Here is a 19,725-nt window from a genome sequence, read left to right on the forward strand (position 1 = left end):
TTGTCAGCATACACAGACCGTATTAACACATGCAGATCAGGAAATGGTTTCTCTTTCTGGGCAAAGTAGAAATCCCGGTCGCCTGCCCACAGCAATGCCTTAGCCGGGGGGGGGGGGTCTGGTTCTCTTGGTGTCCCTCGAGGGTTCCATAAGGGAGCGAGCAGGTAGTTGCCCCCGCAGCACACCAGGCGCCCTGGCTGGCAGAGAACTTCACATCTCACGAGCTGCCGACTGGCGGACCCAGCAGAAGACTCGCATGGCATCCCCAAGAGTCCCCTCCTCCGAAGCAAGGGGCGACCCCACTTCAGACCCCCTCCCCCACCACGCCGAGGGCAATTCAGCGCAGCCACTAACAGGCTCCAGAGGGAGGGCCGCGACTTTTCACGAATGAATGGCGGCGAGGAGCACCTGCTTCACAGGCACCTCTCGCCGCCTTCGAGGGTGGGGTGGCACGCCTGGCTAGTCAGCATCAATACCGGGTCGGAGCCCGATCCACACTGACCTGCCCGGCAGCTTCGCGCTCCGCTTCCAGAACTGCTTGCTGCTTTCCGCAGCCATGGCTAGAGCCGGAGGCCGAGTCCCCCACCAGCTCTGTGGGTGGAGGGACGCGCCGGAGCCGCGGGCCCCTGTAGGAGCCTCGGGCCGAGGCCGCCTCACCGCCTCCCTCCAGGGGCCCCTTAGCTAGGCCCCTCTGTCGCCATCTTGGTTCCGGGCGACCGCAGCCCAACGATTGGCCGCCTGGTTGAGAATGTCCGAGGCTGACCAATCCTGAGCTAAGTTCCTGAAGGAAGGCGAAGCGGGTTAGGGGAGGGCGAGGAATCAGAAGCCTGGCAGTGCTCGGGAGGCGGGATCGCTCGTGTAGAGAGCGGGGGAGGGACGGAGAAGCCGGAGGAAGCCACGTGCCATTCGTGGACTGGGAAGCGGGAAGGCGGTTAAACTGTCAAAACTGGCCGCGTTAGCGAAGAAGCGGGAGTCGGAGGTTTGTGCGCAGGGAAGGGGAGGTTTAGTCAAACTGTGTAGGAAAGGTTTTATCCTGACAGTGCTCCGATATAGTGTCGAGGCCGTCTGTCTGTAAACACCCTAGATTATTCGTTGGCCTAATCCCGCTTTTCTCAACTTTTTACATTGAAAAACCCCTGAAACATTCTTCAGGCTTTGAGAAACCCCAGAAGTGGCGCGATTGTGTCTCCCCTCCCCCTTCAGGCCCATCATTGGCCATTGGGGGAGGCAGGTCAGCATGACAATATATGGTCATATCACCTGATAAACATTTAACATGTTAAAAATATACAAAAAAATTAATTAACTCCCACCCATTCAGGAAACCCTTCCAGATCTGTCAAGAAACCCAAGGGTTTCACAAAACCCTGGTTGAGGAAGCCTGGCTTAATCTCATGTTTGCAGTCTTCGCAGCTAAAAACTGTAGCAGCAATCCCAAAAGGCTGTTTTGGCGGGAAGATATACACTTCCCTTCAGTTCCTTAGGTAGCACCTTCAGTCCTGTGCAGGCTTCTGATGAAGTAAGCCAACCCCACCTGATTGGGACATATGGATATACTTAGTGCTGGTCATCGTCTCCAAACATTGGGCTTTAGTTGCTTAAATTTCCGCAAAAGTTAAGATGAAAATAGAGAAATGCCAACATATACTGTATAGTTGCTTATATATTACAGCTTCATATAGAGATGTCTACTGTTTTTCTCTCTCCATTAAATGAGCCATCTATGTGTGTTTTTTTCCTGTCCAAGATTTGTAGAAGACCCTGAGTGGCCACCTCAGTAAACAAAGAGAAGGCCTCAGATCTCTGTCCCTGATTATGTGTCTTAATGCAGTTTGTGTAGCATTTCTGATATAATCATTTTCATTCAGCAACCTAACAAATCACTTGTTTCAGGCTTGTGTCTACTGTATGTTAACTAATTCTTCTAGATTAGCTGACACTGGATGCTACAGGATCCTAACCATGTTTACACAAAGGTAAGCCCAGTAAACTTTCCTCTCTGTACATGTAGCCATTTATGTTGTGTTTGTAAAGCTGCCAAGGATCTGAGCTTAAGGTTCAAGGTAGGATCATAATCCTGCTATCATGATTGGCTAATGCACCTGGATCCCAACTGCCAAATCCAATGAGTTTGTTCTGAAATTGACCGCACTGGCAGAAAGTTGCTGTTGTTTGATATTCTGTATAGGTGTTGTTGTTTTTTTGGCGGGGGGGGGGGGGGGTCTCAGTTCAGTTTCACTCCTCTGTACCTTACAGCTGGGGTCAATAAAGAGCTGAAATGAACTCCCAAAGGTTATTTGCCCTAGATTTTTGGCTTTCCTCAGTCATTCCCAAACCAGCTCCAAAATTTAGTTAAAAACTGCAGCAATGCCTGGGTGGTTGCCGCATGGGTGGAAAAGTGTAGATTTCACTGTTTCTGCCCATCTGGCAGCCATTTTCCTAAAGCAGCCATTTCCTCCTACTGTCACGGGGCAGGGGACTTTAGGGGTCTTTTTCCATTGGCAACTGAATATTGTTACAGTGATATAATGTTATAACAGTATATATAACAAGTTCCCTGAACCCCCAGCTTTTGTTTTACATCTAGCCCCTTTTGTTGTGGAGATTAAAAGGGAAAGGTATATCTCCACAACAAAATGAGTTTAGACTTATTTTTTTGCAAATGAAAACTGGGAATTATTAACATCAATATCATCAATAAATAGCAATATTGAAATGCTGATTTTTAAGTAATGAAAAGGCTGTGGTGGTGCAGGGGTGGGGAAATGGCTGCTACCAAGGGGCTGGGAAATAACGTTGAATCCCAATAGGGTTGTTTCGTTGTAGCAGTATAACATAGAAGCCCACTGGCACCTTAAATAGTAACATTTATCCTAGATTCAGTTTGTATGAGTCTATGGTTATTTCTTCAGATGCTGGGAAGAACAAATTGTATTCCACATTTTATAGGGGAAATTATTGTTGAGGAGGAAGAGAGAAAGGTTGGGGGCAAAGAGAATGCCATAATAAATCTTTCAGGTTTGATTCTCTGTGTAAGAGAATGGAACAAGATAAATTTATTACATATAAAATGGATGATGAAAAGGGTTGAAGGTTCCACCTCTTTCAAGGGGTGCAGATTGACAAAATTAATTATGTAAGATAAATTTCTAATCTGGAAAGGAGCCATTTGAAGCATATAAATTAATTAACATCAGTAAAGGTGTTATAGCATGTTACATGTTAAGAAGGGTCAATAAATGTCTAAGTTTCTGCATAGTCCTGTTTAACTGTTAGAAATTATGAGTGGGAAAATCCAAGTTTCTATTTAAATCAGGGTGTAAAGTATTATTTCGTTTCTTGATGAGTACTAATTCAACACTTATTTATTATTTATTTAGTGGCTTTTAGGCCACCCCTCTCTGAAAGGTCTCAGGGTAGTTTACAACAAAGCATAAAACAGTCTGGTTGGAGGCCCAGTCTGGAAGATGGTGGTGGTCCTTTGACTCAACCAAATGCCTGGTGAAAGAGTGCCTTCTTGCAAGCCCTCAGAACTTTGAAAACTCCATGAGGGCTCAAACTTCAGCCAGCAACTCATTCCACCAGGTTGGAGCCAGGGCTGAAAAAGCGAGGCCAAATGCACCTCTCTGGGGCTGGGTATCGTCAGCAGGTTGGAATCTGCTGAACGAAGAGCTCTCTGGGGTATGTATTCAAAGAGACAGTCCTTCAAGTACACCTTAAAAATCAACATCCCAACCTGAAATCTGATCTGGAACTCAATTGGCAACTAGTGCAGTTGGATAATGAATTTGTGGAAAATTTGAGGAGGACCCTCCCCCCCCCCCACAATATCCTTGCTAAATGGAGGGTTTGGGAAGTTAATTATTTCCTTGTTTTTGTCTCCACTATATGTAAGTGACTCTGACCTGGAAATCCATGGCTGGCCTGATCTCTTTGGATTGTAGAAAGTAAGCATGGTTGGCTCAGGTTAGCGCTTGAAAGGGAGATGGCCAATGAAATCCAGGGTTACTACACAAAGGCAGCCAATGGCTAGCAATTTGTGTTTGCTTCTTGCCATGAAAATCTTATGGGATCAACTGTGACCTGATGGCACTTTCCACCATCTTATTTAAGTGAACGTCGTTAATTTTTAATTGTTACTTACATTAATTTTATTAGAAATTGTATCTGACCTATTTTATGTTGCAACTGTGTATTGCTTTATTTGTCTTTGTGGCCAGGGATGATGTGTCTGGGGGGGTGCATGTGGGAAAATGGGGGAGGGATCTAGGGTTGATGTTATTTCTATTGCCTCAGGCCATTCTTTCATGGGGATATTTGGGTGGGAAATTCCTTCCTTCCTTCTTATCATTTCCCAATCAAATAAACCCAGAGTATATCTGTCAAAAAGTTTTGAATCCCAGGTCAATGACCTGGAAAATGGTTGCAATCTAACATGAGGTTTCTAACTGTAAGATTAAATAGGTATATTTCAGTTAATTGAACCTGTGGACAAAATGCTTTGATAAGTGAAACCTGAACATGAGAGGTGTACTGCTGGGTCAGAACATTGTCCGTCAAGTCCAGTACTTGTTTGGCACAGTGGCCACCCAGTTGCAATAGAGAACTTTGAAACAGAGGTTGCCTCCTACCACTCTATTCAGAGGCCTATTACCCTATAAACTTGCGTATAAGCCTAGCTTTTCAGCACCTTTTTTCACATGGAAAAGTCCTCCTTAGCATATATGCAGATATCTTTATCCGCTCCTGTGGAGCGGATAAAATAAAGCCCTAAGGGCTAATGGGGAGGAGTTAGGGCAGGCTCTGTCCGTGATAAAAACTTGCGGCTCCTGATTCGCCCCTCCGAGTGCCACTCCAGGGCCAGGCGGCCAATTGGGAGCTGTGCAAAGCGCACTGCGCGTGGCTTGCAATTGGTCCCTTGCCGCCAGGCTGACAATTGGCGGCTTTGCGCCTGCCTATTGGGCCCTCCAATTGTCAGTCCGGGGGAAGGGGCCTATCGGCACCCTTCCTCATCACGGACAGGGCCCGCCTTCGGTGCCCTTAACGGATTATTTAATTCGCTCTGCAGGAGCAGTTAAAGATGATATGATTCTATGATCATCTATGCTAATGACCCTCTCTGCAGTTAATTGCTCATTGAGTGAACAAATATTTCATTGTGTCCATCCTGAATCTATTGCCCATTAACTTCATCTTTTAAACAAATGCACAAGGTTTGGAAAAAGACAATGATTATTCATGGCAATGGATCCATGTGTTTTCCATATATTCCTTTGCAATACCATAAGATGAAATTTGCCCCCTTCAGTGTTTTAAAGTAATCTGCAAGATACTAAACTCTTTCTCTAAACTATATCTCTACTAGATTGCCTAATTAATTATTTTATTTATTTGGGGGTATAGGCAGAGAGACAGACTCTTAGGTAACAGTACATGGAAGGCAAAAACAGTGTGCCTTACCTCTGCCTGATATATGTAAAAAAACTAGTGCTGAAAATCTTGTGTTTTCAATATGGCTAGGCTAAAGGCTTTGAATGGCAAAAATATACAGATATATATAGCCAGTTTGGTGTAGTGGTTAGGAGTGCAGACTTCTAATCTAGCACGCCGGGTTCGATTCTGCACTCCTCCACATGCAGTCAGCTGGGTGACCTTGGGCACCTTACAGCACTGATAAAACTGTTCTGACCGAGCAGTGATATCAGGGCTCTCTCAGCCTCACCCACCTCACAGGGTGCCTGTTGTGGGGAGAGGAAAGGGAAGGCAACTATAAGCCGCTTTGAGCCTCCTTCGGGTAGAGAAATGTGGCATATAAGAACGAATTCTTCTTCTTCTTCTTCTTCTAGAACTTGTTTCATTACTCCTTCACTCTTTCTTCACAGAAAATGTGTTCCAACAAACACAGTTCTGGTCTTGTGATACAACAGTACTGATTAACCGGAGAACTAAAGGGAAGACGTGATCAGAGGAACTGTATCAGAGGAAAGGTGAAACAAGGGTTTTAATTGCAGCAGTGATTAAACATAGAAACTTGCAAGATTGTTACTCAAATCAATATTTTAGTGTACAGACTCAAATGTTAAGGTATCCTTTATTAAGATAGGCATAGTGCTTTAGAACTAGGTTTGCCAGAATAGAATTGTTATGGTTTGTATGCTTATTTAACATTTAGAGGACAAATAGGTATCATTTGCCATCATTCAACATTAGTGCAAGTAGTACAGTCTGATGGCTGACACAGGAAGAGCACTCAAAGGCAAAATAATCCCCAGGCTTGAACTCTACAGAAAAGGACTAATGGTGAACAAAGACAGCAAGAATAAAACATAAAATGGGTCAGATATAATTTCTAATAAAATTAATGTAAGTAACAATAATATATCTGGGTGTCTCTAACTCCACCTTACTAATCTGCTTTCTGATTATCTAGTTCCACTACTATGTCACTTGCTTCCCCTTTCAGGGGCAACAAGTAGCCTGGCAGATCTTCACTCCCATGTTGCATGGCTTTGTATAATGATGTATTTTTCAGTTATAGTTAAGATGCTGGTGGTATATGTCCAACTCAGCGGTGGGATTGCCTGTAAGATCTGGAGATGAACCAAATTGGGGGAACCGCAAATAGGATAAATGAACAACTTGAAAATTTACCCTCATCCAACCTTTTCCTTCAGGAAGGATAAGAAGGCAATGAGCAGGCCAGTTTCCATATTTCACCTCATTTTCTTGAACAGCGTTCCAATGCTCGGAATCTCAGAACTTGCAGCCTTAACAAGAAAAAGGAAAAGGTTGAAAAAAGAAATAAGCAATGAAAAACTATTTCCCTTTTCCATTCTGTAATCTATTTTAGCTAACCTAGAACCTAGGACTAATATACTAATTCAACTAATTCTGTCTGGGTTGATGCCTTCAGTTTGCTGGTTTGTTTGCTCTGGTTTAGTTGTTACTTTCCTAATTTAGCCTCAGTTTTTGGCTTGGATGGGTAAAGATACTCAGTATTAGACCGAATCACTTGAACCTTGGTTTTCAAGAAGGCAAATTAAGTTTGTCCCCCATGATAGACCACAACCTTATGGCCTGTATTATAGTGGGATAGTGCAGCGGTCCCCAACCTTCATCTGGTCGGGGACCGCCTCCGGGGGTGGGGGAGAGCCAGCGGCCCGGCTGCCGCAGTTGCTCAAAAATACGCACGCGCGGAACTGCCACGCATGTGCGTTTTGGCCACCAGGTGGCGCTAACATACATGTGCAGAGTTGCCGCGTAGCGCGTTTTGGCCACCAGAGGGCGCATGCGCGGCAGTTCCACACGTGCGCGTTAGCGTCACTGGTGCGCCAGCTGCCGCGCCGGTTGCCATGCCAGCCTCTTTCCCCCCCTCTCGCTGCAGGGGGGCGAGGCAGGTGCGGCCGCTGGCGGCCCGGTACGATGGCCTTTGCGGCCCGGTATCGGGCTGCGGACCGGGGGTTGGGGACCCCTGGGATAGTGTACCAAGCTTCACAGTTGGGTATGTCACGGACAAAGTCGGCCCTGCAAATGAATGCTGCTGACAAGAAAGATTATGAAGGCAATAAGCAGTTTATTTCATGGTTCGTGAATCATGGGAAGACACCTTAGGATTACAACCCAAGGATCTTCAAAGTCTGTGGTGCAACGCAGCTCAAATTTAAGACAGCCCTGTCCCGCCTAGTCTGCTCCCCCATTGGTTGATTAACCAATGGATTCATAATCTTTGACCTATCCCGTTTACAATTCTAAATATCTGCTTCCCCAAACAAAACCCTCATTTCCCAAAATTATGTGCACCTTTGCCCTAAGTTTCACCCCTCCCTATGCCATACTTAATCAGCAAGTAAAGCACTTTCTAAGAAGCCCGTTTCAGCTATTTTAGTTACGGTCTCATCTCTCTCTGTTAGGATTTTCTAAGCTTAAAGGTTAGCTTCCCCTTTATCTACTGGTTTAAACTAAAAAAAGACTAATAGCTAGACAGTCTCCTGTCTCAGGAAATCCTCATTATCTGTATGTTATTTACAGTGTGCTTGAAAGCTTCTGCTTGTTTATTTCAAACTGCATAACTTAGAATTTTCTCTAACAGGTAGTGCCTAACCCAAAGATTCTATCATGTCAAGTAATCATTTAAAGCATCCAGCATATTTAAAGAGATCCCCAAGAACAGATTTGTATAGTGCAGCTACCGTTTTGAGACCAGTTTCAGGTTATGTGCACTTCTGAATGTCACAATCCAGACTGACCCTTTGTATTTTGAAATGGAAACTGTACTGGGTACTCAAGTTGTGCATGCACTAGGAATTTGCTGCAGATCAGTACTGTTTCAAATGCTCTTCGGTGTCTGAATTGTGCTTTTCTAGACCCATATAAGTCTAGCTACTTTCCCTCCATTTTTCAGCTGAAGTAAGAGGCTAGAGACTTGCAATCACAGCCTCAGTATGGCTTCAAACTGAGCACCATAAAAATAAAAGCAAAACCATCCTCAGAAGAAAAAAAATCAGAGTCCAGTGGCACCTTTAAGACCAACAAAGATTTATTCAAGGCGTGAGCTTTCAAATGCAAGCACTCTTCCTAGTCTGAGTGCTTGAACTTGAAAGCTCACGCCTTGAATAAATCTTTGTTGGTCTTAAAGGTGCCACTGGACTCTGATTTTGTTTTGTTGTGCTGCTTCAGACAAACAGTTATCCACTTGAATCCATCCTCAAAAATAAAGCAATAATTTTTCTCTACACAGAATGGATATTGCATTAGTCACCACTAGAGGGAAATAGAATGCTGCTGTGGACAGAAACAAAGTACCATTTTTTTTACATTTCTTGCATTGGTGACCTTAGTCTAGTTTCTATGATCTTGAAAACAATTCAAGAAATGTAACCTCAACAAAAATGGTATTTTAAGCTTGCAGGCTCATTTAGAATTCCAACACAGTAACAAAATGGTTACCACAGGGCCCCAATTGGAGGGCCCAAAATTATTGCCACCATTTAATTTCAATAACAGACTGTGGATCCTTGTGCTATGATGGCAGCTGGTGCCAAAGCAACATTAAAAAAAATCTTCACAGCCAATCAGAAGCCTTGTTGGGCAAAAGCCTTACCTGGTGTTGCCCTCTTCCTAAAAACAGTTGGCAAGCACCAGAAAAGTTAAAGTGGGTACCATGGCATCACACAAAGCTGTATTCTACTGATTGAGGTGATTGGTCTATCAAAGGCAATTTCCACTTGGGTTATCTGTCCCCAGTTCAGTGCTTTTGGGAAGTGGGGAGGGGGAGTTGTGTGTGCTTCTCCACAGCTTTGTGGTACATTTGTGCATCTCTGGGGATTTCCCTGGCTTTTCTCTGAAAAATTTGAAATTCTTCTTGCCCCAGAGGTGCTTTTTAATTGGCACTAGAATGTCATTATATTGATACACCAGTGTAACTATAGGTGCTGTAGGGATAGAGTCTTGCTTTTTCATAATGAAAGCTGGGAATTCAAAGAAAATGTTACACCTCTATTTACAATGGTATATCAATGGTAGACAAGCAGCACTGACCCACAATTGTCCAGCTGCTATTGGAGGTCATCCATCAGGGTCAGGAACCGAAGCTTCCTCTAGTAGGTGTGCTAAGCGTTAGTCCATGGCTATCCTTTCAACCACCTTCCCCCAAAATGCCAGATGTAAGACAGGGCGGTAGTTGGCCAACTGCCTCTTTTATCCCTCTCTGGAATTCCCCAGTAGACAGTGAAAGATTTATTATCTCCCAAAGAGGGTCTCCTATCCTCTCATCACTCAATTTGAGCATCCAAGAAGGACACTAGTGGGCAAATGACTAACCTCACTGACATTAGCAACCTATCTACCTTGGCCATCAAATGCCCTCCTCTAAAGTGCTCTTTAGCTTGGAAAAATGATGATTGAGGGGTGACATAAAGATTTACAAAATTATGCATGGGATAGAGAAGATATCCCTTGGACTGCAAGGCAAACAACCCGGTCAGTCCTAGAGGAGATCAGCCCTGACTGCTCTTTAGAAGGCCAGATCCTGAAGATGAAACTCAAATACTTTGGCCACCTCATGAGAAGGAAGGACTCCCTGGAGAAGAGCCTAATGCTGGGAGCAATCGAGGGCAAAAGAAGAAGGGGACGACAGAGAATGAGGTGACTGGATGGAGTCACTGAAGCAGTAGGTGCAAACTTAAATGGACTCCGGGGAATGGTAGAGGACAGGAAGGCCTGGAGGATCATTGTCCATGGGGTCGCGATGGGTCGGACATGACTTCGCACCTAACAACAACAACAAGAGAAGATAAAGAAGTATTTGCCCCTCCTCACAAGGCAAAAACACATGGACAGTCAAATTAATGAGCAGTAAGTTTAGAACAGATAAAAGGAGATGCTTCTTCACCCAAAGATAATACTTGGAATTCACTAGACTGTTTCAAGAGGGGACTGGATAACTATGTAGCAGAGGTCCATCAGTGGCACAAAGTATAGATGGAACACTGGGCACTGATGCTCTGTATTCTTGGTACTTGGGGGGGGGCAAAAGTGGCAGGGCATCTGGAGTTGTGGCCCCAGTGGTGGACCTCCTGATAGCACCTGAGTTTTGGCCACTGTATGGAACGAGCTCCCGGGAGAGCTGCAGGCCCTGCGGGACCTTTCAACGTTTCGCAGGGCCTGCAAGACGGAGCTCTTCCGCCAGATCTATAGTTGAGGCTGGGGCTGCTGTGGTACATCGACTGCTCTCCCCCGGGCTTCTTCTTGAACACCGTTGACCTCCTTCTCCTCTGCCCCCCCTTTTAGGAAGGGGGGTAGGAAGGGGATTTTATTATTGCGCCGCCATGCTGTGATGTTTTTAAGTCTTTTCATGGGAGTTTTAATGGGGTTTTAAGGCACTGTAACCTGCCACGAGCCATTTGGGAGTGATGGGAAATAAATCTAAATAATAAAATAAATAATAATATATGACACAGAGTGTTGGACTAGATGGGCCAGTGGCCTGATCCAACATGCTTTCTATAATGGCTTCTTATATTCTTTTATTGAGATGTAGAATTTGCCCAGCTGGCCCATCTTACTAGACCACAGTAAGCTCATTCTTCAGTCTTATTCCATCAAATCCAATAGCAATAAGTTCCCTTGTAACTCAGTCCCAAGCAGAAATAAATCCCATTTTATTCAATATGGTTTACTCCCAGGAATGTGATGCTCTTAAGATTGCAGCTTTAACTGCTGCCACCCACAGAAGTTAGACCTATAGCTTTAGTCCTTTCAACTAAAAATCTCTCTCTGTGGTGCTTGTGGACACCATGGCTCCAGCCGACCCCCTTTCCTGGTTGGCTATGTTGATTTAGAAAAATCATGAATGTTCGGCATGGTCAGCGGCAAAAGTAAATGTGGTTATCAAAGGATCTGCTGGCTCAACATGATGAAAGCTGGCACAGGGATGACCATGAACCAACTAAAAGAAGCGGTCATTGATAGAGACGCGTGGTGGAAACATTCCTATAGAATCGCCGAGGGTCAGACATGACTGAACAGATGACATCATCATCATGTGGATTTTTTAAAAGTTGCTTTGGCAGTGGCTGTTGTCACAGTACAAAGATCTTCACTGCATTACTGAAGGTTAGCTGTGTGCATGCAAGAAAATATTTTTAAACAATATATTTTAGAAGGCATCATGTTACACGGAGCTTCTGCCTGAAATCATGAAGTATTACTATTAGAATTATGCATGACCTCACTCTCTGACATTTTGTGATTGCCCCTGCCTCCTGTGGCTGCTATTTTGTTGTTGCACCTGCAATCTTGTGTAAGAATTAAGTGCTTGCAGGCCTAAAAAGGTTGGGAACCTCTACTCTAAACGAATTAAACTATTTGTAATTACCACAGGACACTTGTATTGACTGTAAACCAGTGTAAGAATTAGAATTCCTCCCTTATTCATTCAAATGCATTGGTAAATGTTGTTCCAAGCTTTAATGTACGAAGCAGAACAACCACTCTGAGACAATTTTATTTTTGGTTACAGAAAGGAAAACCGTACAGTGAGCAAGCTGTCTGAGTAAAAGGATGAATACAATAAATAAATAAACAATCCTTTCCACCTAAGTTAATATTTTCCTTTTTATGTTAATGCCGATAGATTAAATAAACAAATTTGTTAACATCTAAGATTTTGTTCTGGTTCTATCCCATAATTTTTTGAAGCAAAGTTCCTTTTTTCAGCCAGCAAAGTTAAAAGATAATCTCCGCCTCTTCATCCTCTCCCCCCTCCTGCGTTTACCCTAAGAAAAGTGATGAGTGAAAGAGGATCATAGCAAGTGAGGGAGCAAAACATGTTACAGAGGCTTTACTAAATCAATAAATAATGAGAGGCCATCTAGATGCTCTGCCCTCTCCATTAAATTAAATGTGCTGATATGAGCTTATACCTCTTTTTCTGGTGATAGTATGATGAACACTAAAGAAGCTCAGGACATTTAGTAAGTCTTGGTTCTCCCTTGACATGGCACTGATGCTGCCTGGTTGTGCACCCTAAACTATGCTGTTTGTGTTGTGGTAATAGTATTGTAGTGTCACTGCAGCAATGTTGGGATAACGAGAGTCCCTAATGCTTAAACTTTTTCAATATATGCAACTTATTTATTTATTAAATGTATATAAAAGCCCTCCACAGAGGTTCAGGGGACTTAAGTCAAAAACTTGTAGCTCCCACCTTGTACAAAAAAATCATAGTGTTGCTCAGTAAATTTAGTGACTCTTGTCAGGATTTTCTTTGGTGGTGGATTTTCTTTGGTGGTGGCATGTGCTCATTCACTATGAAACATTTGGAATCCATCAAGTCATTTCAAAATGCACAATTTTACTATGCTTTGTTATCACTCATCTGTTTGCCAATACTGTTAACAAATTGTATTTCTTTTCCCCCCAATAATTCATCTTTTAATCTCAAATATGTTCAAGAGCCAGCATGGTGTAGAGTTTAAGAGCAGCAGACTCTACTCTGGAGAAATGGGTTTGATTCTTTATTCTTCGACATGCAGCCAGTTGGGTGATCTTAGGCTAGTCACAGTTCTCTTAGACCTGTTGTCACAGAACAGTTAGGGCATTTCCACACATTGTTAAAAATAGTGTTACACCGGCTGAGTGGCATAACGCTACATAAAATCGCGCCTCCCAGCCCCTCCTCACCATTTTTGCTATCTCGCTCTTCTCTGCTGTCATTTCGCGCTTCTTCCCCTCCACAAGTGCTGCTGGAAATGGTGGAAGAGAGCAATGTGATTTATACATGAATCTCTTCTACCTGCCAATCAAGCCAGGCAGCCAATCCCCTTTCTTCATGCTTTGAAGGGCCCCCGCAATGCCCACTATTTTTTTTTAATCAATAGTTCTCAGTTGAAATGCCTATACATCTAATCATAGATGCATAATGCTTCTTTATTGCCACCGCTTATGGAATCATGAGTCTTACTTCTTTTAAAAATAAATCTCATTCCTTGGGGGGAAGCTTAGAGAGGTATGCTTTGTGCTATAACTTTGGGGGAAAATTTCTTTGCCTTTGCCTGCACAATTGAATGCCTATTCATTGCTCCAGTCAGTTCACTTAAAAAAAAAAACTCATGTCCCTGGGATAAAGGAGAGGGAGGCGGGTGCGAGGGCAGGACACTGGAAGTGGAGATAGCGCTTCTTTGACTCCATACATTTTTTTTTTGCTGGTCGCTCACCAGTAGGCAGTGCCACATATGTTGGTGAATCCACGTTTTGGGATTCACCAACTAGCGTTTTAAAATGAAGGATACTTCATTTTACTGCTGAGATGCTGATTGTTGGTGATGTCATGTGGAGGGGCCGGAATTTAACAACAACAAAAGGTAAGTATCTCACTATTTTTAAAGGGTGCAGAAATCCCCTTAGAGTTCTCTCAGCCCCACCTGCCTCACAGGTTGCCTGCTTTGGGGAGAGGAAGGGAAAAGTGTTTGTAAATTGCTTTAGAAATCGTTTGGGTAGTGAAAAGCAGGGTATAAAATAGCTGTTCTTCCCTGGGTTATCTTCTGTAGATAATTATGGAAATATATTCCATGCCCTGATGGACTGAATTAGTTGTCTTTGTTTTTTCAAGGTACTATTGGAGAAGGCAGAATGATCGTCTTCTGTGCAGGTGGCTACTGTGGCATGTTGCCAAAAACAGGGTCTTTAGTAGCTGGTATCTACATGATTCTAATGACCAACATGTATATTATCTTTGAAACGGCTCACCTGAATCGAGCAAAGAAGCATCAACATACTGGTGATAATCCAATCATATATTGCTATTATTCAGCAGTTCTCTTGGCTTGTCTAACTTATCCTATATGCTTCCTACTCATCTATTCTGCTTGGAATCGAAATACGAATGGCATGATAGCCTACATTGTTTGGATAATATTGTATGACATAGGCAACGTCACTATTCTAATAATGACTTTCTTGACTGGACGTAATATCCAGTTTTCTGTTCATCCTTTGGAATGGTTTGGGCTAGCCTGCCGGTTACCTGTAGACTGCTTTTGGCTTTCCTACATTGTAATTTACACTCTGATGATTTTTGAAAGTAGAAGCAAAGGGCGGCTGTCACTAAAAGTAAGACGGTTGTCTAAACATGTGCAAGAACCTCCCAAGTATAGGTTGGGAATGTGCAGGAAAATCCAGTGAAAGTTGATTCTGTGCATTGGTGTACATTAGACTTACAAAAGTCATGATCTGCTAAGAGTTCACAGTTCATCAACCAGGTATTGCTGTCCAGCCTGGGTATTTAATAGCCCTCATGTTTCTGCCACCCGTCTGGCTCTGAAGAAAATGGGGAGAGGGCATTAAGCACATGACAAACTACAATATATGGCCAACAGGCTTACATTTGACTTGGTGGGCCATAAGTTGTACAGACTGGCTACATATACAAGCATCCTAAATGGTATTTAATGTGGCTTAATTTGCTGTTATTGTTTTACTTCAGATTAGCTTGGTGCTTTTAATAAACACAAGCCTTTTGTCAGTATTTGTAGTCCCCCCCCACCCCCCCATAAGCACCTGTTTTGTATCACTGAGACACACAGCATGAGAACTAAAATACTTGGGCAGAGGGATGTGTCTGTTTCTAACCTCACCATATTAGCAGATGTGAATGTATCACAGTTGCACGCCTTTGATAAAGTGAGATTCTGTAGTAAGTACCTGGGTGGTCATGTGCTTTGAATACAAAGATGGTGATGTTTTATTAGTAGATTCTAATTTAAAGAGGAGCTAGCCTGTTTTAGCTCTCTCTCTCTTAGGCTGAAAAATGCATGATGTGCCAGCAAAACAAATTCCCAATCACATGGGTACTGAATAGTATGCATGGGTGGGCAGGAATCTGCAGGGGAGGGACCCCCCCCCCCAACTCTCACAGTCTTATTTTATTTTTATTTATTTAGATTTAGATTTGTTGACCACCACACCTGGACCTTGCCAGCTCATGGCGGTTTACAATAAAATTCCATAAAACCAGATAAAATACAGTGATGGTAGTAAGATCCTATCTAATCCCTCCACCCCACCCATCCATGCCTGATAACATCACACCCACCACTCTCAGGAGAGGTACTCCTGCCTAGATGTCTGGCACTCGGGGGCCTCACAGCAAGGGAAGGATCTTCTTCAGCTAGGCCTCAACCAAATGTCTGGCAGGAGAGCTCCATCTTACAGGCCCTGCAGAACTGTGTTAGCTCTGCCAGGTTCCTCAGCTCTTCTTGGAGTTCATTCCATGAGGTTACGGCCACACATGCCTCCCAGAGACCACCAACAGATTCAAACCCACAAAGCGAAGAGCCCCGTGAGAGGCATAAACAGACAAGTGGTCCCTCAGGTATGTGGGCCACAGATGGCCTTAAAGGTAAGTACCAAAACCTTGAACTTGATCCAGTAGGCAATTGGTAGTCAATGCAGCTCCCTTAGCACAGGCTTTTCCATAGCAGGACAGTAGTGAAGAAAATGAGCTAGATAACTTCAGGGAAGAAGTAGCACTTCTGCTTCGTCTCCGTTACCTCTACAAATGCTCATGTTCGCTGGCATAACATGTAATTTCAGTAGTTCAAACACACGTTCTTCAGCAATGTAGTCAGTATGCATGTATTTTAACTGCACCATAAGCCATGGCAACACAATGTGTCACTATATTTATCACATGTAGATATTTATTTTTACCCCCATTTGAGTCTCTGAGCTTGTGTCTGACTGCTAACCATTGCCAATGGTCTATATTCAACATGGTGAGGCACAAGTTATGTAAACCTGCCTTAAGCATACTATTTGTTTAATTCATATGAGGGATTCTTTTAATCCTGGAGGAGTAGACATAGACAGATTAAGTCAAACCAGCAGTGGTATCCATACATCTGTAAAAATACCGTTATGCCAGGTGAATGGCAAAACGCAAAATCATAGATGCATAGCACTTTTTGTACTCCCCTCCCCTTATGGGGTCACAAGTCCTTTCATACTTTTAAAAATTAATCTTCCTGATTTTGGGGGGGGGGGGGAGGGAGAGAAAACTTTTGAGAGGCATGCTTTGTCTTACAACTTTGAAAAGAAATTATTTTATTTCTGCCATTGCCTGCACACTTGTCCGCCTATTTGTCGCTCCTGAAATTTAGCCAATTTTAAAAAGAAATTCCCATCCCCAGGAACAAGGGAGAGGGAGGCAGGTGCAAGGGGGGGACAAGGCAGGCAACTTTAGCACGTTTGAGCCTCCATACCTTCCCTCTGCTAGTTGCTTGCTGGTTGCTCTCTGGTAGCTCGCACTAAATAGGTTGGTGAATCCACTTTATGTGATTCCCAAACTCACACTTTAAAATGGAGGATGTAGCCAGCAGTTTGTTGCCCAGATGCTGGATGTGGGTGACGTCATGCGGAGTGGCCAGAATATAATGACTACATTAGGTAAGCATTTCACTATATTTATCACATGCATAAAAGCTTGGATTTGTGGACAGAAATCCAGTGTCTGTGTTCAGTAAGGGTACTCAAAAGTGAACTGGAGTTTCACATTTGAAATAGGGATTATTGTCTAAAGACCATTTAGTGGAGAGTCTAAAATGATCCAGTTGCACCACCACAAGCCCGGTGTTTTTGAAGTCAGGGGCAATAAACAGCAGCCAGGCAGAAGTAATAACAAATAGGACAAAATTAACACAGGTGGCAAGCTGGTGCACAAACCATTCCATTAGCCAGACATTTTTCTGCTTCTGGGCTGCCAATGCTGAACAGTGAGTTACCCTCATGATGCAGCTACATAAAAAATGCTACTGCCTTCCCCCCCAGTATGAAGTGGACATTATAGTTTCTATATGTTGGTTAGTAATTTGAACCCTGGAAGTACTTCACCCTTCAGTCACTTACACAGCTGCCATTGTGTCAATGGATGTTCCAGCAGCAGCTCTCCTCCTCTTTTGTAGAAAGCAGGAGGGATGCTCTCCCCCTGGGTCAGGGCTTCTGGCAATGCTAAGGGCCAAACTGGATAGGTTTGTTTTGAAGATTTGGATCCAAGTTTCCCAGACCCAAATCAACTGCTCAGCAGCCATGCAGTACCGATGGAAAATGTTTTTCTTAATGGATGCAATATAGGCTTAGAATGACATTTTTGTACACCAATACAGTACTGGGGGATATCCTGCAGATATCCCAAAATTGCTCCCCAGTGCTGTTCCAGTTCTTTGGAAAATTGGGTTTCCCAAAGAATTCTGTGCTCTTCATTTTGTACCATGTCAAAATGGGAGTTTTGGTATCTTCGGTGGACTCAAGTTGTATTCCTTTTAAATATTCTTTGAGTATGGGGAATGAGAAGTCTGAAGGGGTAATATCAGGGCTGAAGGGTAGATGGTAGTACAAGGAAATTTTTGTAGTACATTCTTTGCTACTCTCAAACCATGAGCCAAGTGCATTGTTGTGATAGAAAAAAACACTGCCCCAAGTCCTCACAGTGACTGTTTATGCACTGGAGGTTTCATGCTGGGCTGCAGGCTGGGGTTTTAGTTGTGGCAGGTTGTTCCACCTCTTCCTGCACCCACACGGCGGAGCATTTGGCCTGGTGCACCTCATCCACCCCCTATTTGTGCTCCTGCACGGGAGCTGGGGCAGTGAAGTTCCCAGTGCATAAACGGTCAGTGAGGGGCAGTATATAAATTTAATTAATTAATTAAAAAAATTCCTCAGTGCAGCTTTCCTGACCTTTTTTCACAAATGCAGTTTTTGTTTTTCTTAAAACTTCTTCATAATATGCCCTTGGGATCATCCTGTGTTCTTTGAGAAAGTTTTTTTTTGCTTGGAATAAACTCATGCATGTGTAACATGTATGAACTGGAACCCTAGTAGCAAGACTTTTTGACTTGCTCTTGCACAAAGTGCTGTAATTTGTAATCTTATTGTTGATATTCCATCTGAACTAGGATAGAATAAGGGTTTTATTCCATGTGCTAAGCTTCTAGTCTGACATAATTTCCTTTATTCTTACTGGTATAGTAAAGGATGGTAGGAAAGAGGAACAAGCTGTAGATAGGAAGTTACTGTCATTGGATCATTCTCTTTGCAGCTTGATATTCTGGTCACATTTTGTTACTTTTGTGGGGAGGTTTTCTTAGAATAACAGTCAATCAGCATTCACTGGAACAAAGATAGGGCCGTGATGTTAAAACACTCATGTAGAAACAGCACTGAAACTTTCCTCTATGCATTGCATTTGGAAACAGGCTGTAGGCAAGCAGTGTAGCGCAACGACAGTAGGGACCAAATGAATCATACGGAATACCCACAAACAGTTCTCCAATCATTTTTAAAACAAAGGCAGCTGCAGAAGGGAGCTACATATTTGTTCTGACATGTATGTATGTGTGTGTTTGTGCGTGTGTTGTTTTAAACCCCTTCTCACATACCATATTCTTAATAAAAAATCAACCCTAAGGTGTGCCAAGGGGGAAATGTTGGGGCAGTGAAGCTCGTTTCCTATCTGCCAGCAATGCCCTTCTATTTACACTGGCCCAGCAAAATACATTTCAAGATTGATTTGTGGCCATTTACTTTCAGTGCAAGAAACTGAATAGCCACAAATCAAACCGGAAATACGCATCAACCAGTTAGGGAGCACTGGCCCAGCCATTCAGTAATGGGATTAAGTTCTGTCTTCAGCGAAAAATTTCAAAGGGAGACTCCAATATGAAACCAATGAGATGTTTTTCATTTATAGATTGGGCACTATGAGATTCAGGGTCAATATAGACTGGAAGCAGCTTGTTCACTAAAAGAAATAATTGTCACTTGTTAGAGGATTTTGGATACTATTAAACTAAGTTTGCCAATGTGCATCTTGTTTTCATAAATGATCTGCATTATAATATGTCTTTTTATTGTGTAATGTTATTTTCCCGCCCCCACTGATGCTCTTCTGTGTGAACTCATGTGAATCCTGGATATACTTCTGGCCACCAATGTGTCTGGCAGAGGGGGCTCCAGCTCACTAAGGTATTTGCAACAATAAGTGTGATGATGTTTAAGGAGTTAAGGGTCTTTTTTGGTGTGACACGATAAAAAGCATTTCCTCAAAATAAAAGGTGGTGGAACCTAATTTGGACTTCCTAGTGCATAGTGCTGTATACTGTCGCCTTGCCTATTTAACTTGTATGCGGAGCACATCATGAGAAAGGCGGGATTAGAGGAGTCACAAATTGG

At 43.3% G+C, this 19,725-nt stretch overlaps 2 protein-coding genes across 11 annotated transcripts in view; one reads left to right on the forward strand and one right to left on the reverse strand.

The window, feature by feature from the left end:
• The window catches only part of TBC1D22B (TBC1 domain family member 22B), a 55,846-nt gene extending 55,087 nt beyond the window's left edge, over positions 1-759 (reverse strand). The window contains exon 1 of the mRNA XM_077334318.1: positions 503-759. Within this exon, the coding sequence (XP_077190433.1) occupies positions 503-558 (56 nt within the window). The 5' untranslated portion in view covers positions 559-759. The remainder of the gene's footprint in view (positions 1-502) is intronic.
• Positions 760-848: 89 nt separating this feature from the next.
• TMEM217 (transmembrane protein 217) lies at positions 849-19,725 on the forward strand. 10 transcript variants are annotated; one of them, XM_077334328.1, is made up of 5 exons: positions 851-979; positions 1,929-1,976; positions 3,381-3,681; positions 5,883-5,987; positions 14,111-19,724. In XM_077334328.1, the coding sequence occupies exon 5, from the start codon at positions 14,131-14,133 to the stop codon at positions 14,680-14,682; it is 552 nt and encodes a 183-aa protein (XP_077190443.1). In that variant the 5' UTR covers positions 851-979; positions 1,929-1,976; positions 3,381-3,681; positions 5,883-5,987; positions 14,111-14,130; the 3' UTR covers positions 14,683-19,724. The 10 variants fall into 10 exon arrangements, with proteins under 10 accessions (XP_077190445.1, XP_077190443.1, XP_077190442.1 ...); XM_077334327.1 differs by lacking the exon at positions 3,381-3,681 and adding an exon at positions 3,896-3,947; XM_077334326.1 differs by having other exon boundaries at positions 857-979; positions 1,894-1,976.

The sequence above is a fragment of the Paroedura picta genome, chromosome 4 (assembly GCF_049243985.1).
Source record: "Paroedura picta isolate Pp20150507F chromosome 4, Ppicta_v3.0, whole genome shotgun sequence".
Lineage (NCBI taxonomy): Eukaryota > Metazoa > Chordata > Lepidosauria > Squamata > Gekkonidae > Paroedura > Paroedura picta.